Source organism: Lepidochelys kempii, chromosome 8 (assembly GCF_965140265.1).
Source record: "Lepidochelys kempii isolate rLepKem1 chromosome 8, rLepKem1.hap2, whole genome shotgun sequence".
In the NCBI taxonomy this organism is placed as follows: domain Eukaryota; kingdom Metazoa; phylum Chordata; order Testudines; family Cheloniidae; genus Lepidochelys; species Lepidochelys kempii.
The window spans coordinates 29,782,690-29,809,097 of record NC_133263.1 but is presented as its reverse complement, the minus strand read 5'-3'; the positions used below and the strand labels follow the sequence as shown (position 1 = coordinate 29,809,097).

The window sequence follows — 26,408 nt, the reverse complement described above, 5'->3', positions numbered from 1 at the left end:
CAATGCAATCATGCAATCACATAAAAGAGACGCCGCCTTGTTATTCAGTTTCCAGCCCTTTGAATATGGAGCCAAGATAGTGTATAACAGTGTTTATTTTTACAAATAAAATTAATTAAATTAAATCATCAAGAGGTGCTTAGATTACTGTGACGTGTGAATGTATGTTCTCCATACCAGAAACTATATGAAGGGTGAAATTCACCCCCGAGCAGAGAGACTGCTCAAGGCTGTTGCGTCACTTAAGCCCTGTATGTGGTAGTGAAGTGCCAAGAGGCCATGTACTGTCTATAAATACAGGTAAATTTCACGCTGAGAAAACTTAACTGTGCAATGCTGGGTCAGGCAATGCCGGAGTTGGGCTGCCTTTTGCTTTCCCCTGCTATGTAATTCCTAAAACGCCCAAGAGGGGAACTTCCTCCTGTATACCTTATCCTTGATCCCGCAAGCTGATCTGCATGGTTGGACCTCCACACTCATGTGGAGCGTCTTTAACTTCAGTGAGCTCCAGAGGGGATCAAAGGGGTTCCTGAGCTTGGATCACCTTGCAGAAATTGAAGAATGTCCTCAGCCCCAGCTCCCTTTCAGCACACTTTGCTCAGTCCCACCATATCCTGCCAAATGTGTTGGGAAAACTTAAAGCCCTTCCTCAACCCATTATTTTTCTCTAGACACTAATTTACCCACGGAAGCTGACAAATCATAGAATGATAGAAATGTAGGGATGGAAGGAACCTTGAAGTCATGAAGTGCAGCCCCCTGCTCTGTGGCAGGACCAAGTAAACCTAGACCATTCCTGACAGGGGTTTGTCCAACTTGTTTTTTAAATGTATCCAATGATGGGGACTCCACAACCTCCCTTGGAAGCCTGTTCCAGAACTTAAACACCCTTATAGTGAGAAAGTTTTTCCTAATATCTAACCTACATCTCCCTTGTTGCAGATTAAGCCCATCACTTCTTGTCCTACCTTCGGTGGAAAAGGAGAACAATTCATCACTGTCCTTTTATAACAGCCCTTAACATATTGGAAGACTGTTATCAGGTTGCCCCTCAGTTTTCTTTTCTCAAGACTAAACTTGCCCAGTATTTTCAACCTTTCCTGATAGGTCAGGTTTTCTAAACCTTTTATCATTTTTTCCCCTCTCCTCTGGATTCTTTCCATTGTGTCCACATCCTTCTTAAATTGTGGTGCCCAGAACTGGATACATGTCTCCAGCTGGGGCCACACCAGTGCTGAGTAAAGCGGGACAGTTACCTCCCGTGTCTTACATACAACACTTCTGTTAATGTACCCCAGAATCGTATTCACTTTCTTTGCAGCTAGGTCCCATTGATGACTCATATTCAGTTTGTGTTCTTCTGTAACCCCAGATCCTTTTCAGCAGTACTACCACCTAGCCAGTTATTCCCTATTTTGTAGCTGTGCATTTGATTTTCCCTTCCTAGGTGAAGTACTTTGCACTTGTCTTTAATGGATTTTATCTTGTTGAATTCAGACCAATTCTCCAATTTGTCAAGGTCATTTTGAATTTTAAACCTGTCCTCCAAGGAGCTTGCAACCCCTCCCAGCTTGGTGCCATCTGCAGATTTTAAAAGCATACTCTTTATTCCATAATCCAAGTCATTAATGAAAATATCAAATAGTACCAAACCCAGGACTGACCCCTGAAGAACCCCACTAGATATACCCTCACAATTTGACAGCAACTCGAGATAACCACTCTTTTTGAGAATGGTCTTTCAACCATTTGTACATGCACCTTGTAGTAGTTTTATCTCAGCCACATTTCCACAGTTTACTTATGAGAGTATCATGCAGATGTGCTGATCTTCAGCTCTAGGGGCCTCCTAATTCATAAATAAAAGGTCAAAATAGAGAAAACATAAAATGTTTTCTCCCCCACCCCTGCAAAATGTACTTTGAACACACAACATCTGATTTTTTTTTAAAGGCACTTCTCCTCCTGAAGGGCTTATTGTCATGCCATTTTCCAGCTATCTACCACAGCCATTCCAGGTTTAAAAAAGGAATCTTTCTATGATAGGAGTGGGCATTTATTCTCCATGTGGATAAAATTGGCTAACCCATTTTTGCTCCAGCTTCTATCTTTTAAATAATATAATATAATATAATTAATAAAAACCTGTCCTTTTGGTGGAGACCAAGTGTGAAAAATTTCATCCCCAAAGGGCAATATTGAGCTGAAAACAGAAAAGGAGTACTTGTGGCACCTTAGAGACTAACCAATTTATTTGAGCATGAGCTTTCGTGAGCTAGCACAGATACTATTATGCAATCTTAACTGTTGCAGTCCCTGCCCTCCTGCCATAATTAACTGGATTGTATATTAAGGATAATAATTATACTCTCATTGTGCTTACAATGCACCAGCTATGCCATCTAGTCATGCCCAATATGTTCTGGCAATACCAGCACATGAAAAATATTGTGTTAAGAACTCACTTTGAGTCCTTGTCACTGAATTAACCTTAAAGTTATGCTTTGTAAAATCTGGTTGGCTGAAAGACAGTGTCCCCAAAAAACAGGAAATCCTACTGCGGAAAACCAACAAGAGAGGAGTTTATGTTGACAAATGTGTATAAGATACTTAAGGGTAAATAGTACTATATCAGAACAGTCCACACTAGGGGCATTACCCCTTCTGGTAAGCGCTCTTTGTTTTACTGTTTATCCAACTTTGATTCTTAAACAGTTACTCCGAAGCCGTGTGCCTCATTTTTTGTTTGATTTAGCTTTATTCGTCTCCATTTCTTTAAAGAGCATCCAGAAGAATGATGGCTATTTTTCTCATGATACAGAACAAACAACCCCTGAGTTGGATCATAGTGGAGGTCTAAGAATCGGAACTAGAAGTGAATTAAAAAACAGCTGTTAAATTTCAACAATATGCATGAGCAGACTAAATGATCCCTTAGGACCCAGTTCATGACACCCATACTAGCAGAACCTTACTACACAAGTGGTTCTACTGGAAACATTAGGACTGCTTGTGTACTAAAATACTGCTCCACATTAATAAAAATGACAGATTCAGAGCCTTGTAATTGAGTTATAATATTTTTTTCCATGTAGCAAAACTCTATGCTGAAGAGATCTTTGCCGTGGGTTCAGTGAGTTAAAGGTGTATATCGTATGAATCCTGAAATGTGAATGCGAATAGAAGAGTAAGGTTACTTTTTTATGTGTTCTTCTGTTTTGACCTTTTATTTATTAATTAGGAAGCCCATAGAGCCAGAAATCAGTACAGCTTCATGAGTCTGACGGTAAAGATGGTCTCGTTTGTGAGAAGTGGTGTTTAATAAGTTAGAACCTGGCGCTAGGAGAGGTCAGAAAACCTGGGTTCTTTTCCCTGATCATCGGCTGAATCACTGGGACCCAGGGTTACTCCACAAACTCTTCTTTGACATAGTTTATTCATCTGTAAAGTGGAGACAATAATCACCTTCATAAGAGGGTTTGGATTAAACTCATATTTATGAAGCTCTTGGAGATGCCCAGAATAAAGATGCTGCAGATGTGTGAAATATTCTTTAAGTTCAATATAGCCTTTTCTTCAAGAAACTCATTGTATATACATATAATCTGCTCCAAATTGTGGAGTGTTTTGTTCTTGGGATTTATGTGTGAACTATGGCTCAAGTCTCTTACGGACAATATAGCAAATGGCCTGTGAAGTGCTGTCTGCCCTGGCTTTGGCAGTTTAAACATTTGGCTCATGGAAACATTGTTTGTGCCAAAGTAAGTCCATTTTGAAAATATACAGGACATCCTGTCTGTGGTCCTATTATGGATGAAAGAAAATGGAAAACAATTTAGGATAAAAATAACTAGAAATACATTGATGTTTTCAGTGCCAGTCTTCACCTGAGAAAAGATGTTTGCTTATAACTTTTTGACTCTGAAAGCTGCTCCTTTCCTCCTCATTTTGAGTCCTCTTTATTGACAATGAAGTGGTTAGTGGAGTCATAGTGGAGACGAAGAAAGTTGGGGGGTTTTGGTAGTTGAACCACATCGTGCTGAGTTTCTTTCTGCCTTTTTTACTCTAACTATAAATTTCAATAGTCTGTGCTAGGCCAACTTGTAATTATACACCCATTGCTCTGGGTTATTGCTAGCATTGGGGTGTTTTTGGCTAAAAATATTAGCCAATTTTCTAGGAGTGGCTGTAAACCATATTGTGGGTATGTGGTGTTGGCCCAGAACTATATAGTCTGGGCAGTGGTATGATTATTCATTTTCCTCACAGTTCTCTCAGATGTTTTTTATAAGATTCCATAGCAATCTGAAGGACCAGTGACTGGAAGAAACCTTGATATAGCTTTATTTGACTGGGACATCAGATTTTAAAAAAAATTATGTAGGATATCAAATAGTTCCATGGTCTCCATGTCACTGTTTCCAGCTAAATCTACACACTTGCTGCATGGACAAGAGATGCTGCATTCATTGGACCTTAAAATTCCTGCTGTCTTGCTGGAGATCTTCTGCCCAACATGTTCATTCATGTTCATTCTCCTTCCTTGGGGAGGTCTTTCACAAACTTGAAACCACTGCTGCTTTTCATACATCAGATAGAACATCACCCTCTTCCCTTAGTCTACTGTTGAGCTTAAAACAGCACAAACACAAATTATGGACATTTCAACTCATTAGTTGTGGTCTCAGGTAGGATTTATCTTCTTTCAAGACTCTCTCAGTTCTTTTTCCAGTTATCCTAGAACTATCCCGGTGAATGTGTTAAATATAACACCACTTTACATGTAGCAGCTTTCATTCAAAGGATCCAGAAATCTTTAAGAAATAATTAAAGAACTAAGGTTCTGTCTACAGTGACTTCAGCAATGGTATTAGAGATACAGATGTGTTTAAAAAGACAGCTGTTATCCACAGTTCCCCAGGAATCTTGCTTGGCAGCATGATTGTTGATATTTGGAGTACATAGGGATTTCTTTTTCTAAAAACTGTTAGCCCAAACTCTGATATACTTACCCCTCTTAGGCAGTCCATCCAATGGTCTCTTTTCATGAATTGTTACAATGCTAGCATAGTCGCCTGTTGTGCTACAACAGTTGGACTGCATATGAAAGATATTTCAGAAGCAGTTACAAGATATGGTGTGTACCTCACAATAGCTGTGACGCAGGTAAGTACAATACTATCACAGCCTTTTCTAGATAGGTACATTCACTCACATCAAGGGCTTATCTATACACAAAGGCTGTATCACTTTAACTATACTAGCTTACATAAAGTGCTACATACCCTTCTTCTCCAGTGTGGCCACAGTTATGCCAGTATAAATGTGCTTATTTCCTTAAGGGAAAGGGAATAAGTTATATCAGTGTAATACCAATATAACTGCATCCTCACAAGGAATTGTATCAGTCTAAAACACACACCCCTTACAGACAATTATGCTAGTACAAAATTTCTGTGTAGAACAAGCCTAAGTGAATTGGCCAGGCTCTCACTGACAATAAGGGGCAGAGCCTTGAATGGAATCCTTGAGCTGTGAATATATGGGCTTTCTATAGTCCAGGGGTCAGCAACCTTTCAGAAGTGGTGTGCTGAGTCTTCATTTATTCACTGTAATTTAAGGTTTCGCATGCCAGTAATACATTTTTTAGAAGGTCTCTTTCTATAAGTCTTTAATATATAACTAAACTATTGTTGTATATAAAGTAAATAAGGTTTTTAAAATGTTTGAGAATCTTCATTTAAAATTAAATTAAAATGCAGAGCCGCCCCGGACCGGGTGCCAGGACCCAGGCAGTGTGAATGCCAATGAAAATCAGCTCGCATGCTGCCTTTGGCACGCGTGCCATAGGTTGCCTATCCCCGCTCTAGTCACTTAATGTCTGTAGTAGCTGACCATGTTCAACGTGTTTTTGTCTTGATTCCCTTTCAGTAATTTGCTGTCTAATCCCTTTAATTGTAATTGCCACCTGGCATGGCTAGGGAAATGGCTGAGGAAAAGGAGAATTGTCAGTGGAAATCCACGTTGCCAGAAACCCTCTTTCTTAAAGGAGATTCCGATTCAAGATGTAGCCATACAAGACTTCACCTGTGATGGTAAGGAAACTTGATGGGACTGGGTATTTCATTACCAGACTGGTATCTCTGCTGGTTTTTCTACCTAATCAGTACCACGATATCATGATGAAAAGAGCTGAATTAAATCTACAGTAGAACCTCAGAGTTACGAACACCTCGGGAGTGGAGGTTGTTCATAACTCTGAAATGTTCATAAGTCTGAACAAAACATTTTGGTGGTTCTTTCAAAAGTTTACAGCTGAACATTGACTTAATACAACTTTGAAACTTTACTCTGCAGAAGAAAAATGCTGCTTTCCCTTTTTTTTTTAGTAGTTTATATTTAACACAGTACTGTACTTTATTTGCTTTTTATAAATGTCTCTGCTGCTGCCTGATTGCGTACTTTTGGTTCCAAATGAGGTGTGGGGTTGACTGGTGTTCATAACTGTGAGGTTCTACCGTAGTCATGAGGGAGAGAACTGTCTTTTATCAAATGTCATTGTTCTATCATCTGGGAATTGTTTTTTTTTTTGTTGGCGATGGCACCTTAGTAGATTCATAGATATTAAGGTCAGAAGGGACCATTATGATCATATAGTCCGACCTCCTCCACAACTCAGGCCACAGAAAATCTCACCCACCCACTCCTGCAACAAACCCCTAACCTATGTCTGAGCTATTGAAGTCCTCAAATCATGGTTTAAAGACTTCAAGGAGCAGAGAATCCTCCAGTAAGTGACCCATGCCCCATGCTACAGAGGAAGACGAGAAACCTCCAGGGCTTCTTCCAATCTGCCCTGGAGGAAAATTCCTTCCCAACCCCAAGTATGGTGATCAGCTAAACCCTGAGCATATGGGCAAGATTCACCAGCCAGATACCCAGGAAAGAATTTTCTGTAGTAACTCAGATCCCACCCCATCTAACATCCCATCACAGGCCATTGGGCCTATTTACCATAATAGTCAAAGATCAATTAATTGCCAAAATCATGTTATCCCATCATACCATCTCCTCCATAAATTTATTGAGTCTAATCTTAAAGCCAGATAGGTCTTTTGCCCCCACTGCTTCTCTTAGAAGGCTATTCCAAAACTTGACTCCTCTGATGGTTAGAAACCTTCATCTAATTTCAAGTCTAAACTTCCCAATGACCAGTTTATATCCATTTGTTCTTGTGTCCACATTGGTACTGAGCTTAAATAATTCCTCTCCCTCTCCAGTATTTATCCCTGTGATATATTTATATAGAGCAATCATATCTCCCCTCAACCTTCTTTTAGTTAGGCTAAACAAGCCAAGCTCCTTGAGTCTCCTTTCATAAGACAGGTTTTCCATTCCTCAGATCATCCTAGTAGCCCTTCTCTGTACCTGTTCCAGTTTGAATTCATCCTTCTTAAACATGGGAGACCAGAACTGCACACAGTATTCCAGGTGAGGTCTCACCAGTGCCTTGTATAACGGTACTAAAACCTCCTTATCTCTACTGGAAATACCTCGCCTGATGCATCCCAAGATCGCATTAGCTTTTTTCACGGCCATATCACATTGGCAGCTCATAGTCATCCTATGATCAACCAATACTCCAAGGTCCTTCTCCTCCTCCGTTACTTCTAATTGATGCGTCCCCAGCTTATAACTAAAATTCTTGTTATTAATCCCTAAATGCATAACCTTACACTTCTCACTATTAAATTTCATCCTATTACTCCAGTTTACAAGGTCATCCAAATCTTCCTGTATGATATCCTGGTCTCTCTCTAAATTGGCAATACCTCCCAGCTTTGTATCATCTGTAAACTTTATTAGCACACTCCCACTTTTTGTGCTATTGAGGTCAGTAATAAAAAGATTAAATAAATCCCAAAACCGATCCCTGAGGAACTCCACTGGTAACTTCCCTCCAGCCTGCAGTAGGACTCGCTGTAGTCTCCCTGTTAACCAATTCCTTATTCACCTTTCAATTTTCATATTGATGCCCATCTTTTCCAATTTAACTAATAATTCCCCATGTGGCACGATATCAAACGCCTTACTGAAATCTAGGTAAAATAGATCCACTGCATTTCCTTTATCTAAAAAAAATTTGTTACTTTCTCAAAGAAAGAGATCAGGTTGGTTTGGCACAATCTACCTTTTGTAAAACCATGCTGTATTTTGTCCCATTTACCACTGACCTCAATGTCCTTAACTACTTTCTCCTTCAAAATTTTTTCCAAGACCTTGCATACTACAGATGTCAAACTAACAGGCCTGTAGTTACACGGATCACTATTTTTCCCTTTCTTAAAAATAGGAACTGTGTTAGCAATTCTCCAATCATATGGTACAACCCCTGAATTTACAGATTCATTAAAAATTCTTGCTAATGGGCTTGCAATTTCATGTGCCAATTCCTTTAATATTCTTGGATGAAGATTATCTTGCCCCCCAATTTAGTCCCATTAAGCAGTTCGAGTTTCGCTTCTACCTCAGATGTGGTAATATCTACCTCCATATCCTCATTCCCATTTGTCATGCTACCATTATCCCTAAGATCCTCTTTAGCCTTATTAAAGACTGAGGCAAAGTATTTGTTTAGATATTGGGCCATGCCTGGATTATCTTGATCTCCACTCCATCCTCAGTGTTTAGCGGTCCCACTTCTTCTTTCTTTGTTTTCTTCTTATTTATATGGCTATAGAACCTTTTACTATTGGTTTTAATTCCTTTTGCAAGGTCCAACTCTACTTGACTTTTAGCCTTTCTCACTTTATCCCTACATGTTCTGACCTCAATAAGGTGGCTTTCCTTGCTGATCCCTCCCATCTTCCACTCCCTATATGCTTTCTGCTTTTTCTTAATCACCTCTCTGAGATGATTGCTCATCCAGCTTGGTCTACAACTCCTTCCTATGAATTTTTTCCCCTTTCTTGGGATGCAGGCTTCCGATAGCTTCTGCAGCTTTGATTTAAAGTAATCCCAGGCCTCCTCTGCCTTTAGATCCATAAGTTCTTCAGTCCAATCCACTTCCCAAACTAATTTCCTTAATTTTTGAAAGTCAGCCCTTTTTAAATCAAAAACCCTAGTTGCAGATTTATTTTTGTTAATCCTTCCATTCAGTTTGAACTGAATTAGCTCATGGTCACTTGAACCAAGATTGTCCCCTACAACGATTTCTTCTATGAGGTCCTCACTACTCACCAAAACCAAATCTAAAATGGCATCTCCTCTAGTCGGTTCAGCAACTACTTGATGAAGGAATCCATCAGATATCGCATCTAGGAAAATCTGAGCCCTATTATTATTACTAGCACTCGTCCTCCAGTCTATATCTGGGAAGTTAAAGTCTCCCATGGTCATGCAGTTTCTATTAGTACATACTTCATTAAAAACATTAAAGAGGGCTCTATCCGTATCCAAATTAGATCCCAGCGGTCTATAGCACACCCCAAGCACTATCCCAGGGGAGGCTCTAGTAGTTTTCTTCCCCAATGTAATTTTTGCCCAAACGGACTCTATCTTATCCGTTCCATGGCTTCTTATTTCTTTACATTCTGCCTCATCATTGATATACAATGCTGCTCCACCACCTTTACCTTTATTTCTGTCTTTCCTAAACAGCACATACCCTTCAATACCTGTACTCCAGTCATGACGACTATTCCACCATGTTTCTGTTACCCCTATAATATCTGGTTTCACTTCCTGCACCAGTAGCTCTAGCTCCTCCCTTTTGTTACCCAGGCTCCTCGCATTGGTGTACAAACACCTTAATTTTTGCTGTTTGGCCTCGCTCACATGCTGTACCCTGTTAGGCACGGTCATTCCACAGCCAGTATAACCTATTAGACTGGTATGCACACTGCCCTTCCTCCTTATATACATTCTCCTACCCACGGCTGTATCCTTTCTTACTTTGTTTTCTTCCCTCTCAATGCTAAAATCCGGCGTGGAGATTACCTGGACATCTCCCAACCATCTCCCCCAAATTCCTAGTTTAAAGTTCTCTTAATCAGTTGTGCCAGCCTCCATCCTAGAAGTCTATTTCCTTCCCTACTCAGATGAAGTCCATCCCGAGAGAACTGTCCTCTGTCCATGAATGCCTCCCAGTGGCCATACATCCCAAAGCCCTCCTTATAGCACCACTGCCTAAGCCATCTGTTGATAGTCATAATCTTGTCACACCTTTGTTGCCTTTCTCTAGGAACAGGCAGAATCCCACTAAAGATCACCTGAGTCTCGATTTCCTTAAGCATCTTCCCCAGCTTAGCATAGTCTCCCTTCATACGTTCCAGTGAGAATCTAGCCATATCATTTGTTCCCACATGAAGGATAATTAGGGGATTCTTTCCCGATCCCTTTAGGATCCTTTTCAACCTCAGGTCTACATCCCGTATCTTAGCACCAGGAAGACAGGACACCCTCCTATTCTCTGGATCAGCTCTGGTTACAGGCCTGTCTATTCTTCTCAGTAAAGAGTCCCCGATCACATAGACCTGCCTTTTCCTGGTGATGGTGCTATTCTCCAGTCTATCCCCTGTTCCCTCTGGCTGCAAGTTCTTTCCATTCCTATTCTCCCTTGTAATCCTCTTCAGCCCATCCTGTATCCTCCTGGGGCTCGTATTTGGTGTAGTCTCAGTTGACTCTTCCCATCTTCCTATAGATTCCCATGTTCCGGGCCCCCTCCCTCCAAGCCTAGATATGAGTTCTTCCTTGTGCAATCAGCTAAGACTGGTTTCTCTGAATTCTTTCAGGATACACCTTTTTTTCACCCTTGAACAAATGCATTCAGCTCCTTGCCAGGGAGTTTGACGAACAAAGCAATTTTCCTTGAGAATGATGCCAGTGTAGTTACTGACTTTTTCTCCCATTCCCTTAACCCCTGAGGACAGTAGGAATGGGGCTTGCTTGGAGAACCTACTAGATCTTGGGGCTGTGACGTTTCAGTAGAAATATAATGGGAATATAGAAATATCAGAGATTTAGAAATCAATCAGAAAGATTCAGTGAAGTGTAATGAACGGCTGTGGCCATTTAGGGGCAAACTCTGACCCTTCCTCCTCTGCTATGGAGGACCTCCTGCTGCTGCTGCTGTTGTTTGTATCATTGTAACTGCTAGGAGCCTTGGACATGAAACAGGACCCGATCATGCTAGGTGCTGTACGAACACAGAACAAAACGACGGTCTGTGATCCAAGGGACTTTGCAGAAATGCTTCAGTTGCTCTGTGTGGGGACAGTATATGATGAGGTTTTGCTCCCTGTGCACATCAGCCTCTACCTCCCTGTGAAGCAAGATTTGGGGGCAGGGTGAGAGTGGAGTAACCTAATGTACATTCATCTCCTTTGGTTCAGTGGGACTACCCAAGTGCATAAAGTTGTTCTTGGGCTTAAGCATTTGCAGGATTAGCAAGTAATGAGTGAGTTTAGTAAACAATAGGGGAAGTGAGCAGGAGAGACCAGGAGCTACAGTAAAAGTTTAGCTTAGTTACATTCATATCTTGGTGGCATAGGTTGGTTTGTAATGATGGGATTATTTTCCCATTCCCCTTTCTTCTTTTTCTCTCTGTCATTTTTAATGGAAACCATCCCTTTTTGGAAATGCACACTCAGGAGTGAAAGTTGCTGGGATTACTTTGCAGACCTCTAGTAGGGCTTCCAGTCTTGTTTAAACTTGAAGGCTCAAGCATACACCTGGCAGACCCATGAAAGAAGGAAAATCATCTCTGCCTCAATTAGTCTTTGTATCAGTCTTAAAGAAATGAAAATTTCTAATGGAAACATGGTCATATGGTTTAACTTTATTATTTCAATGTTCAGTACATTCAGTCTGCTTGCATTCATAAACATTTATATACTTCCTATTATGATCATCTAGAGTATGTTTCACTAACTGTTTCCTTCCATATGCATCTTGATACTAGAGTATTCATTTTCCTAATGTTTTGTGAAGCGTGTTGTTTTTGGGGAAAATCCATGCTTTAATGTTCTTAACGTCAAAGACTTGGTTTCTTCCATGCAAACACTGTTGTTCTTCAATTATGAGATTTAATCTGTTGTTTATGGAATTTTGAATCCACTTTAGGAGTATTAGATATTTTTATGCATGCACAGATGCATTGCCAGCAATTCTGAGCATGTAGCTTGGGGTGTTTTTCTTTTTTGCCTAGTTATCCTTGTCAACAATGAGGCTTTTCAATTAAAGTGATAAATGAAGTGGCATGCCAACATTAAAAGTCGACACTTAACATTGAAAGATTTACATCATGATGAAATAAAGCTAGATAGTTATTTAAAAAAAAAGATTCCTTGTAATCTTATGTCAAGGTAAGATTAAGGCTAATAGTCTGGTAAAGTTTTCCATTTAAGCTAAGACAGGGTGCATGTGTTGGGGTGACAGGGAGAGGCTATTTAATAGATGAAGATTTGTAGCCAGCTTTTTGATAAAACTTTGTTTCCTTTTCCCTTTAAAACAATTGCCACCATTTTTCAGGGCAGTTTTTCACCCCGATATCAGTGATCCAGTATGTGATGTTGGAGAGACACTAAATATTAGGGATCAATTGACAACCCAACTGTTGTAGACTTATGGATGTCCCTATTTTGTATTAGATGTGAGCAATTGCCTCTGAAGTGAGCCCTCCTGGCCTGCATGGTTGATTTCCAAATATCAGGATCCTCTCATGGTCATTCTCTCTCTCTCTCTCTCTGCAGGTAATGATGAAAGCAGCTGTCTACTCTCTCCTCGTTGTCCTGATCAATGTACTTGCGTGGACTCAGTAGTGCGCTGCAGTAACAAAGGGCTGCGCATCCTGCCCAAAGGCATCCCCAAGGATGTGACTGAGCTGTAAGTTACATTTTATGTTACTCCTTTCACAAGAAAAGGGCGCTGGGTACTGTGCCAGTTGAGGTCCATGGAAGTTTGCCATTGACTTCAGTGAATGAATCTTTGTACTTGGATACTTTCCTTGTCTTTTTTGATTGTTGTGGCCTTTTTCTTGTGCCCGAGTAGGCTGTAACTGCCTATGTTACTCTGCGCAGAGAGGAGATGTCATTTTAAATTGTACGCAAGCCATGTATTTGTTTCTATTCATTCTATATGTGGGGAACAAATGAATAAATCAATACTGTATAATATATCTTGCATTTTCAGCAGCTTGAGTTCACAATAGACAGTTTGAAAGAGCTATGGAAAATATATTCCCTACATACGCATCTGTGGGCTAATTATCCCACTGCATGACATTTTTCAAAAGAAACAGCAGGGAAAACAAACAGTGGATTCTTTTCTTTTCTCTTCTCATGAAATGTCTAAAATAACAGGGGTAATTAGATTACATTGTAAAGTGAATGTGCCTGAGTTGAGGGAGCCATTCTAGCTTCCTTCATTTGCTGTGAATTTACATTGGTTTTTGGTTCTTTCCATGGAAAGAAAACATAATACTGGAGAAATTGAATGGCTTGAAGGGTTGGTAGTAGGAATATAGAGTTTTTCACCTCTGGGTCACACATTGAAATCTAGCCCCGCTGAGTAGTTACTGGAAGTTGTTACCAGCTAATGATTGTTTATATATGAAAGTAGTTGGTTACCGTATGATGAGAGTAAATGAAGTTAGTCCATTTCCTACTGAACCATATCTGATTTATGCTAATTAGCACTATTATTGTTAGACACAGGGGAGACCAGGAATATAACAGGCATTACAGTTTCACTCTTAGCGTTAGCCCCTGCTGTTCAGTGGAGGGAAATTTGCAGTGCTGCTGCACAAGCCGTACGTGTGTTGTCTTTTTTCTCAAACATTATGCGACACCTTCCATAGGTGTCTTTTAGTGAGGATTAAGCAACAGCAAAATAAAGCCACTTTACTTCGGAAAGAGAGTGTCCACACAAGGGTTTAATGCACTTCTAAATTATGCACGTTAACTTCACAGCTTTACTTGAATAAGCTTAACTTTTGTGAGTGTTCCAGTGCAGAAAAATCCATAGCGAGTGTGTGTGGTGTCTGGTGTAAAAAAGTGACTCTAACTGGAGAAGTGAAAGAGTACATGTTTAACGTGTGCCAATGATTTCTCGTCAAATTTGCTCAGTTCACAGAGTAGTAATATGCTTTCATCTAAAAGTCAAGTTGATTCTTATCCTTTTAATGTGTCATCACCAATCGTAAAGTTTCTGCAGGATAGATTCTGCCCTCATCATGCTGGAGCTCCAGCACTTCCCTCGAGCGTGATTTGTAGTCAATGGGGAATTACAGGTATCACTTCAGTTCCATATAACTGTGCAACACTGATGTTTTTATGTTCAGGATTGCTATAATGAGTGTAATAATATTTTATATGCTATACACCAGTGACATGAGTTAACTTCATTCCTATTGTGACAGCAATATCACAAATTCCTGCAGTTTGCTATGTCCTTTAGTCGTCCTTTGCAACTGAAAGTAGCAGTCTGTGATATTACAAGTACAGCTGCATAGAACTGAACAGTCTAATCTACTTGAATTTGCAACCTTCTAGTTTGGTGTTGTGTTTTGAATCCAAAAATTTAGCAATGGAACTAATTCCAAACGACACCTCTTTTTGCATGCTTTCAATTTTGTATGTTTTGGAAGCAAAATCCTGAATCCTTCTCAGCTGATTTTGTCACTTGCTGATTCTTTCAGCCAACCTGAGCTGAGCTTCCCATTTGTCAGTACAAACAAAGCCAGGCAGATTTTCCTTGACATCAGTTCCTGAAGCAAAAGGTGTGCGATCTTTTGATTCAAAGCATGACAGGTCTGAAATGCAAATAATGTAATCAAGCTCACAAGCTTCCTCTTTGCTTCTAGGTCCAAGTCCAGATGTTGGTTATGTTCTAGAAAACCTTGTATCATCTAGGACCTAGTTATCTGTCAGAATTCCAAAAGTTTTAGATTTAAAGGCTTTTTAAAACTGTATTTCAGGGGTAAAAGCTGCCTGAAGATTTTCCTTTTCTATTACCAATTATAGATTCTTCTGTGCCTCCCACCATGTCCCTGTCATATATTGAGGACAGTTAAAATTTAACAGATTTTTTTAAACTAGTAAGTTTTGACTTCCGTAGCTCAGACATTTCTAAACTGTCCGTGTTTCTCTAATAGCATCAACTACTGCTTTAAACCACAACATATTCATTACCTGCTCTGGCAGAAACAGGAGAACCCCAGCAGGTTTAATAGGACTATGAAACAAATGTCTTCCAGTCTCTGTTTCTATAGCAAGATGGTAGATTTGGAAGAAAGAAATGGAACCCAGGAGACTCTCCAGCAGATTTCAGTAACTTGCAGGAAAACTAGATTTTAGAGTTAACCCGTGAAGGTGATATTTTTACCTCTCACCAAAGCATTGCTATGTGATATAAGGATGTGTCAGACCCATTTGCTGGTCTATATTCAACAAATCACAGGATACATCCTGAGTCCTTGAAGGCGCTGTATACTGCTAGGGAGTGATTATTCTTTGGCAAGTGGTGCCAATTATTTAAGTAACCTCTTCCTATGACAGGTTCAAGATCCAATCTTCAAACTGCATGGCTTTTGAGTAGCTAGTCTATATATACAGAAGATCCACAATGGTCTGTGTAAGAAGGGAATACTCGACCTCCTCAGCCAGAGTGACAGTGGCCCCTCTCCATGGCTACCACCGCAGCCACTCATACTCCAGCACTCCCCAAAAGACTGAGTACTTGCCTACCATTTCAGCAGGTGCTGACCTCCCAGAAGGGAGAAATGACCAGTTTCTCCCCCAGCTTACCTCCATTCTCAGACAAACTACATGCTGGTTTCCTGTGAGCAAGCCCTGGAGAGCAATGTTTCCCCTCATGCAGGGTGCCTGTATCCTGCCCCTTACACCATGCCTTAGAATAGTACTTGTGTCACTGTGCACAGAGCCCTTGGTGATGACTGAGGCAAGGATTTCGCATTAATTTTCCTGATGGTTCATGGCTCTTTCTCTGGGAGAGGTCTGATGTGGTGTTCCAAGTAACAAAGGGGAATATTTTAGTGGAATTTTGATGAATGCTGTGGAGTCTTGCATTTATAAACTTCCATTTTCCATGTTAGAATGGCAACTTCTATAACAAGCTGTCAGCTGAAATGCTTTTTATTAAAATGTAACGTACTTTATACACCACATTTTAATAAAAGAACACGGCCATACAGCTTACCAAGCCAGTAAATTAGTGTTGCATATAAAACTCCAAAATACCTCTACAACAGGAAATTTCTAACTGCAACAGGTACTAAATAACAAAGTGCTGAAATGAATATTCCTCTGACAAGGGGACAGAGAATTTCATTATGCAGAGGGTAGAATTTCATCATATCCTACTTCAGTGGAAAAGGCTAAGTAGAGCATCAGCACTGGTGTTATTACAATGATGGCAGATTGGAAACCAAGGCTCTCCACCTCTCCAATTTTCCTCTTGGGTTTCCATTCTGGATTGACTATAGAGACTCAGAAGCATGCTGAACATAGAAACTGTGTCTTGGTGCCCTTAATGTCAACTTTAAGAAAGGGCACCTTGAATCAAGTCCCCACAGTAAAGCAATTACTGTTAACTTTATTGCTTTTATTCTTTTTACATATGAAATACCTTCTAGAAGGTCTACTTTATAATTTGTAAGTTAACTGAAGTCTCAAAACCAGGGGTTAATAGAACTATCCAGAGCTAGGCATAGTGCAGACAGGTGCTGTACAAGTTTTCCCCGTATTGTTTTGCCAACACACTTCCATCCTGCTATTCCAGTGTCTCTAAATGTAGAGATTGCCAGTCATATTAAGTCCCAGTAAATGGCCTGGTTCTGTGATGTGCAGAAATCTGGAATTATACAGGTAGGGTCAAATCTGCATGAGGCATGTGTAACGCCACAAGTCTTATCAACTCCAAGTTTTTGACAAATTATTAACTGGGGAAGGAGTGAAAGGACTGCCCTCAAAAGGACGGTAGTTCTATTATGGGATCACAGATTGGACCAAGGGCCATACAGCACATGGACAGATTTGGGGGAAGGTATAAAATGGAAGACAATACCCAGAAGCCCATTCTTTCCTTGACATTTGGAGCCATGCTGCCAAAGGACACCTCCCTGTAGTTGGTCCCAAGCCTTCCTTTGGAATAAGGGTCTTCACGTTGCGGTGAAAGGTTCTGTACAAGATAATGCTTGTCAGGCAAGGTCAGGTATAGCCTGCGGTGTAAATCTCTTGGGCTTTTAATAGGGAAGATATCACAATCAGTTGCCATTCCCCAGCCACCCAACGCCTTTCAAAAACCTACCCCTATGAACAAGCTTTCCACAGGTTTCCTAGGAAACCTGTGGAGCAGGAGGATGCCATTCAGTATCTCTTACTGCCCTTCCTTATGGTACTGGTATTGTTAGCCAGTACATACATGGGCTTCCTTTGCTCTGTGCACAGTTCTGAAGGGAAGACTTGTCCTTTGAGTTTACTCAGATTTCTAGTCCTGCTGTCAGAAGTAAAATAGTAGCATACTGATCCAGTATACAGCCTAACTTCCCTCCACATCAGTGCCTTAAAAAAGCTTTTTTTTTTGTCTGAAGCAACTTTCCCAAGCATGCTTTCCATGCAGTACCCCAATACTTGAGTTTTGTTTTGTTTTGTTTTTAAAGGAGCAGTAATCTGAAGTAAAGGCCTGGCCATATCTAATAAAGGCCTGACAGTATCCAGCTGCTGCTATTCGTGCTATGGGAAATAGCACGGATTTGCTTCAAGGAGAAAACATTGGAGTTACTTATGTTATTATAATGAGCATAGTCTAGTTTTAGATTAAATATACATCAATCATGTTGTCTCTGGACTCATAATACTATGGTGACCCTAAGTACTTGGATAGAACAGTATTGGGGGTGGTATGAAAACGCAGATGTACATCAACTTTTTTAGTGTCTTTTTTTATTTGTATTGCTATGCATATATATAAAATGTTTAATGTATTCCTGTCTCATACTCTCTCTTCCTTTCCTCACAATCTCCCATTCTCTTCTTTGGCAACATCAGCTTCCATGTTGATGACCCATCCAACCGCTTAGCTGTGCATTTCCCCACCCTCACCTCTCCATTCTACCTGCAGATCTGGTTCAACTCTCACTCGCTAAAAGAGCCATTCATTTGACTTCATCTTCACCAAGCACTTCTCTCTCTGACCTCTCTGTTGCTCAATTCTCCCTCTCTGATCGTCACCTGGTCTCTTTCCGCAGTGCCCATTAGCCCCCTCCCTCATGCCCTGTCCCTCAGCCTCTCCCTGACTTATACTCAGACTGACAAGGGACAGTGAGATCAAAGGCATCTAGATACTGTGAGAGTTGTCTTGCCACATCAATTGTACCTATTCTTTAGGCATCCTGGACACAAGTCAGAAATGCAACTGTTCCTAATAAATGATAGAAGGCAGCCCATCAGTATCATACTCCAAGAGAAACCCTACTGTTCGGGGGAAACACAAATGCATAATTTTGCTAAGAATCTTTTTGAAGTGTCTTCATCTACCATGTTGGACATTGCATTGCATATTTCAGTTTTCCAAGGACTGGTCCCTTGCATCCTGCCCAGGCTTTACAGTTTGATTTGTTTTTTAATAGTGTCCATTCTCTGTCCTGGTCAGTCATACAAAGATAACAGGAACAGGGGTAAGGAGCTCAAGGAATAAGTCCTGGCACAGCTCCAAGTGCTCTATGCACACACACAAACTCACTTTTGCTTGACTGACTATGAGCCCTTCTTCCTCCTCCTGTCCCCACTGTTTTCTTGTGCTGTTACCTGACACCACAAGTTAAACCACGCTCTCCCATATGCCTGTTTTACATCAAGCCGTACAATGACCATCACCAAAATGGGCAAGCTCTCCATCCTGTTTTGCTCTACTTTAACCAGTGAGACTGGGATAACACCCAGTTTGTAATGGTGGCCTAGAGTAAGTACCAGCAGGAGTTTTCAGTATAGTACTGTTCATTCAACATTGACATTAATTTTGAGTAATGTACATGCAATCAAGTGAATATAGCAAATTTACTCTAAGGAGTCAGCTGAGATTAATGTAGACTTACTAGCATGCTGTGTGCCATTTCCCAGTGCTGCTACATTACTGTCTGCATCATATTTGCTAATCAATGTGATAACCCTGAAGTGGAATATCTGATAGAAATGTCTGTTTGTGGATGCCAATGTCTGTGCTTTCCTGGCAGTCAGCACTATTTGTGCACTAACAGTTAACACACAATTAGGTGAATTTTCTTTTTAATAATAAAAGGAGAGAAACAATTTAGCTGCAAGCTGAGGCAGACTTGGTTTTGGGGCTGCTTCAGTCAGGAAAGAGTTTGCAGTCTGCTTAATATACTGCAAATGGAAATTTCTTTCACACTGAGAGAGCTTGAATTATTCTAGAATAGGGTATTCTTAGCTATAGCCAAAATAGAGAATTTAAATCGGTATTTCAAATCTGACCATTTAAAAAACAGGAAATAGATCAATAGTTATAAAATGGCCTTTTGAGAGGTATTAAAGTCTTCCAGTCTTTAGAAAGCTGATTTTAACACTAACAGAGCATGATAGAGAACATTAGCTTGGGAGCCCTCATTACTGGCTTTTAAACAAAACCATATTTTCTACATGCCATTTTTAAATAGCAATTTTAGCAGAGATGAGCCCAAAATAAAACCCTGCTCATACTTCAGAGAGTTCAGAACTCAAGCCTAAACCTAGATCTGAATCCAAATTTTGCAAATGCCCCAGTCTTCTTGGTGAAGTGAACTGAAACCCCAGACTTTTTCAAGTCATTAAAATCTGAAATTTCCTAGTATGTTTCATACTTCACTCCCTCACTTTCTGCCAGACTATCTTTTCTGGTTAAAGAAAGTTGCCTTGATTTCAAACAATGTTCTGAACATCCCATCAAAAATGTTTTGACCCTAACTTAATTGTAGAACTTAGATGTAGCATTGCCAAGCAACTCCTAATTTTTATCTTAAATGTTTTTTTTTAAATCTCCAAATTACAGTAGGTTTCAGAGTAGCAGCTGTGTTAGCCTGGATCGACAAAAAGAACAGGAGTATTTGTGGCACCTTAGAAACTAACAAATTTATTTGAGCATAAGGTTTCGTGGGCTACAGCTCACTTCATCGGATGCTTGCAGTGGAAAATAGAGTAGGACGATTTTATATACACAGAGAACATGAAACAATGGGTGTTACCATACACCCTGTAACAAGAGTCATCACTTAAGGTGAGCTATTACCAGCAGGAGAGAAAAAAACCCTTTTGTAGTGATAATCAAGATGGGCCATTTCCAGCAGTTGACAAGAATGTCTGAGGAACAGCGGGGGAAGGGATACACATGGGGAAATAGTTTTACTTTGTGTAATGATACATCCACTCCCAGTCTCTATTCAAGCCTAAGTTAATGGTGTCCAGTTTGCAAATTAATTCCAATTCAGCAGTCTATCGTTGGAGTCTGTTTTTGAAATTTTTTTGTTGAAGAATTGCCACTTTTAGGTCTGTAATCGAGTGACCAGAGAGATTGAAGTGTTCTCCGACTGGTTTTTGAATGTTATAATTTTTGACATCTGATTTTTGTCCATTTAGTCTTTTACGTAGAGACTGTCCGGTTTGGCCAATGTACATGGCAGAGGGACATTGATGGCACATGATGGCATATATCACACTGGTAGATGTGCAGGTGAACGAGCCTCTGATAGTGTGGCTGATGTGATTAGGCCCTATGATGGTGTCCCCTAAATAGATATGTGGACACAGTTGGCAACGGGCTTTGTTGCAAGGATAGGTTCCTGGTTTAGTGTTTTTTGTTGTGTGGGTGCTGGTGAGTATTTGCTTCAGGTTGGGGGGCTGTCCGTAAGCAAGGACTGACCTGTCTCCCAAGATCTGTGAGAGTGATGGGTCGTCCTTCAGGATAGGTTGTAGATCCTTGATGATGCACTGGAGAGGTTTTAGTTGGGGGCTGAAGATGACGGCTAGTGGTGTTCGGTTACTTTCTTTGTTGGGCCTGTCCTGTAGTAGGTGACTTCTGGGTACTCTTCTGGCCCTGTCAGTCTGTTTCTTCACTTCAGCAGGTGGGTATTGTAGTTGTAAGAATGCTTGATAGAGATCTTGTAGGTGTTTGTCTCTGTCTGAGGGGTTGGAGCAAATGTGGTTGTATCATAGAGCTTGGCTGTAGACAATGGATCGTGTGGTGTGGTCTGGATGAAAGCTGGAGGCAGGTAGGTAAGCATAGCGGTCAGTAGGTTTCCGGTATAGGGTGGTGTTTATGTGACCATTGCTTATTAGCACTGTAGTGTCCAGGAAGTGGATCTCTTGTGTGGACTGGTCCAGGCTGAGGTTGATGGTGGGATGGAAATTGTTGAAATCATGGTGGAATTCCCCAAGAGCTTCTTTTCCGTGGGTCCAGATGATGAAGATGTCATCAATGTAGCGCAAGTAGAGTAGGGGCATTAGGGGACGAGAGCTGAGGAAGTGTTGTTCTAAGTCAGCCATAAAAATGTTGGCATACTGTATGGCCATGCGGGTACCCATAGCAGTGCCGCTGATTTGAAGGTATACATTGTCCCCAAATGTGAAATAGTTATGGGTGAGGACAAAGTCACAAAGTTCAGCCACCAGATTTGCCGTGACATTATCAGGGATACTGTTCCTGATGGCTTGTAATCCATCTTTGTGTGGAATGTTGGTGTAGGAGGCTTCTACATCCATAGTGGCTAGGATGGTGTCTTCAGGAAGATCACCGATGGATTATAGTTTCCTCAGGAAGTCAGTGGTGTCTCGAAGATAGCTAGGAGTGCTGGTCGCATAGGGCCTGAGGAGGGAGTCTACGGAGCCAGACAATCCTGCTGTCAGTGTGCCAATGCCTGAGATGATGGGGCATTCAGGATTTCCAGGTTTATGGATCTTGGGTAGCAGATAGAATACCACTGCTCGGGATTCTAGGGATGTGTCTGTGCGGATTTGCTCTTGTGCTTTTTCAGGGAGTTTCTTGAGCAGAAGGTGTAGTTTCTTTTGGTAACCCTCAGTGGGATCAGAAGGTAATGGCTTGTAGAATGTGGTAGCAGCCTCTTGTTCATATTCCGACCTATTCATGATGATGACAGCACCTCATTTGTCAGCCTTTTTGATTATGATGTCAGAGTTGTTTCTAAGGCTGTGGATGGCATTGTGTTCCACACGGCTGAGGTTATGGGGCAAGTGGTGCTGCTTTTCCACAATTTCAGCCCATGCACGTCGGCGGAAGCACCGTATGTAGAAGTCCAGTTTGTTGTTTCGACCTTCAGGAGGAGTCCACCCAGAATCTTTCCTTTTGTAGTGTTGGTAGGAAGGTCTCTGTGGGTTAGTATGCTGTTCAGAGGTGTGTTGGAAATATTCCTTGAGTCGGAGACATCGAAAATAAGTTTCTAGGTCACCACAGAACTGTATCATGTTCGTGGGGGTGGAGGGGCAGAAGGAGAGGCCCCGAGGTAGGACAGATTCGTCTGCGGGGCTAAGAGTATAGCTGGATAGATTAACAATATTGCTGGTTGGGTTAAGGGAACCACTGTTGTGACCCCTTGTGGCATGTAGTAGATTAGATAGTTTAGTGTCCTTTTTCTTTCGTAGAGAAGCAAAGTGTGTGTTGTAAATGGCTTGTCTAGTTTTTGTAAAGTCCAGCCACGAGGAATTTTGGTGGAAGGTTGTTTTTTTATGAGAGTATCCAGTTTTGAGAGCTCATTCTTAATCTTTCCCTGTTTGCTGTATAGGATGTTGATCAGGTGGTTCCGCAGTTTCTTTGAGAGTGTGTGGCACAATCTGTCAGCATAGTCTGTGTGGTATGTAGATTGTAATTGATTTTTTACCTTCAGTCCTTTTGGTATGATGTCCATCTGTTTGCACCATTAAATTAGGCTTGAATAAAGACTGGGAGTGATGTGTCATTACACAAAGTAAAACTATTTCCCCATGTTTATTTTTCCCCCCTACTGTTCCTCAGACATTCTTGTCAACTGCTGGAAATGGCCCATCTTGATTATCACTACAAAAGGTTTTTTTTTCTCTCCTGCTGGTAATAGCTCACCTTAATTGATCACTCTTGTTACAGTGTGTATGGTAACACCCATTGTTTCATGTTCTCTGTGTATATAAAATCGTCCTACTCTATTTTCCACTGCATGCATCTGATGAAGTGGGCTGTAGCCCATGAAAGCTTATGCTCAGATAAATTTATTAGTCTCTAAGGTGCCACAAGCACTCCTGTTCTTTTTGCAAATTACAATAGTTTTTCCTGTCCTTCCCTAGGCCTCTTTAGTTCCTGTCTGAGAACTGTATTTTCCTTTTGCCTTCCTCTCTTAGCACAGAATGCTCCAGTGGACTTGCCTTTATGGCCAAGCAGGCCATATCATACAAAAAATTATGAGAGATTCAAAGTATTACATGCCGCCTTGTGGTAGTGGTATCGCCTCAAATCCAAGTGTTCACCGGTATGAAAAATTGACAGGTCAGAAAACGAGCAGCTGTCATTTTAAATGCCTCACTTTTATTTTTGTTTTTTTATGTAAAGTTAGTGCCTGTGAAAGGTGCTGGAGGGAATTCTTGGAGTCTGAGGTGCTCTCTCTATTTTCAAAGCAAGTACAGTGCATGCAGCAGCACTTCAAGGCATGCCCATGTGCCACAACCATGAGCGGGAGAAAGGCCATCTTTAGGGGAAGAGGCATGCAGTCTTTGATCTCTCTAAGATTACCAGAAAGGAGTTGAGCAACTTTTATTGCTACGTGGCGGGGAGTTATTTATGAGAACATTAATCTCTTTTTTCTGAGGCTCTAATACACATTTGATAGTAACAACTTTGTTACTGACCCACCTAGATTCACAAGAGCAACCTAGAGGGGAAAGTTTCTATATCGCATTACCAAAATCCTGAGTCTTTTCATCTCCTCTGGTGAAGTCATTATGAGGTAGTGTATGTTGTAGTGGTTAGAGCACAGGTCTGGAAGTCAAGAGTTTAGTCCCTCCTTGTTCTCCCTGATTTGCTGTTTGATTCTGGGCTTGTCCTTTCTGCTAGGAAAGAGGACTGAAATGTCCTTACGTAATTTTTGAGAGGATGGCCTTGTAGTTTACACACTGCTGTGTGGCCTGGGGCCAGTCTCTTACTCCCTGTGCCTTAATTTCCCTCCTGTAAAATAGCATCACTTCTTTCCTATCCCTTTGTCTGGGAGTAGATTTTGTTAATATAGTTTGTAAGATTCAGGGGGATAAATTTCTCTTACAATATGTTTATACAGCACCTAACTCAGTATGCCCTAACCTGTTTGTAACGCTCTTTGAGATTACAGGATGAAGTTGCTGTACGAATGCTTAATTATCCATATTATCCTATTTATAAAATAGGTACTCACAAAATGAAGGTAAATTGGCACCTTCTTAGAGTTCCTAAGACCAAGATCTTCAAAGGTATTTAGGTGCCTAACTCCTATTGAAATCAGTGGGAGTTAGGAACCTAAATACCTTTGAGGACCTGGGCTTAAATCCTTACTTGACAGATTTGTATTAGGAACTGCAGGGTTGGAAAAACCTTTTCAGGTGGCTTATATATGATTGCACTTTACTTTTTATTTTGCATCAGAGAAGTGGCAGATATTAATTTATTATCAGAACGATGGATAAAACTTAATAGGAATTTTAAGTGTACCTATTGGACCAGCTCCATCAATGGTGTGATGCTGTACGCAGTGAAATTAAGGTGAGGGTGAATTGAGCCCAAATATTTAAATCTAAAACTACAGAGCTACAGCATCTAAAAGCATTAGGAATCTAAAGATATTAATTTGGCCACCAGACAGTTTTCCTACATTAAGGCAGCTGATTTACACTCAGGTTGAAAATTGGAGGTGGTTCAAAGAAGAGATTTGAGAATGATTAAAGGATTAGAAAGCCTGCCTTTTAATGTTAGACTCAGGGAGTTCAATCTATTTAGTTTAACAAAGAGAAGGTTAAGGGATGACTTGATCACAGTCTATAAGAAGCTACATGGGGAACAAATATTTAATAATGAGCTCTTTAGTCTAACAGAAAAAAGTATTACCTGATCCAGTGTCTAGAAGTTGAAGCCAGACAAATTCAGACAGGAAACAAAATGTAAATTTTTAACAGTGCGTGGTAAAGCATTGGAACAATTTACCAACAGTCATGTCGGATTCTCCATCCCTAGCAATTTTTAAATCAAGGTTGGATGGTTTTCTAAAGGAGCTACTCTAGGAATTATTTTGGAGAAGTTCTATGGCCTGTGCTATACAGGAGTTCATACTAGATAATCACAGTGGACCCTTCTAGCCTTGGAATCTATTAACCTAATCTGTGGATAGTTTAATGTGGGAGATAAATTTAAAAGTGCATTTTTTTGGTTCATACCAAAGTTTCTTTGTCTACTAAAGGTCAAGTGAATGAATTTATTCTGTGTTTTGCTTCTTTGGCTAAGAAAGAAATGAAAACAAAATCTCTTCTCTGTATTATTTTGATAGTAAATTTTTCTATAAATGCGGCACTGTGATGTCCTCTGTCTCGTAATCATCAGTGAGGATAGAAGCTAGGATCTTCAGCAACAAAAGCTTTTACCGCCCAAGCTACAAGACAGGCTGCTCTACCTAGAAACAGGTTCTCCTCTCAGATGGGGGATAGCCACTAAGGAAAGACATTATTGTTCAATGAACGTTGAATTCACTGAAATACTTAGGCTTAGGTTTAAGTGCATGACTTTGAATGGGCCGTAGCTACTGTATTAGATTAGCTCTGTGTAAATGTCATGAGAATAAAGTTCCACCATGTGGTATGATGTGGAATCCAATCAAGTTTGGTCCTGTGTAAATGGTGGTGCTTTTTCAAATGCAGCAACTCAAATCAACATGTCTCCCATTATATCATTATATTGTGAAAAATTGTGGTTGTTTCAAATTAACTCAACTTAAATGGGCTTTAAAAAAATTCTTTTTCTAGAAAATGTCACCATCCTTTGTATAATACGGCAGAAAGTTAAATAGGAAAGCTTTGTGCACCCCTAATAACTGCTGTGCATGATAATGGTATAATCATTAATTTTTCAGAGTAAAATTATTAGGAAGCTGTTATGTTCTTTTCACAAAATGTTCCATTGGCATAAACATTACCCTTTGTGCTAATACCCTAAGACAACCGGGAAATTGTTGAGAATATTGTAGCTGAATATTCTCTGAAAGGAGATCTGCTGTAGCAGTCCAACTCCAGAGGCCCAAAGGTTTGTGCCTGTCTCAGTCAGAAAACTGTAGAATTAGAGTACAACCTACACCTAAACACCCACCAGATACCAAGAAAAAAGGGGGGAAGACCTTTTCT

The 26,408-nt window shown here is 40.5% G+C and overlaps 1 protein-coding gene across 2 annotated transcripts in view; it reads left to right on the top strand.

The window, feature by feature from the left end:
• The window catches only part of SLIT3 (slit guidance ligand 3), an 802,550-nt gene that overhangs the window by 641,332 nt on the left and 134,810 nt on the right, over positions 1-26,408 (top strand). For both annotated transcript variants that reach the window (XM_073355953.1, XM_073355954.1), the window contains 2 exons: positions 5,932-6,095; positions 12,753-12,885. In XM_073355953.1, coding sequence (XP_073212054.1) covers positions 5,932-6,095; positions 12,753-12,885 — 297 coding nt within the window. The remainder of the gene's footprint in view (positions 1-5,931; positions 6,096-12,752; positions 12,886-26,408) is intronic.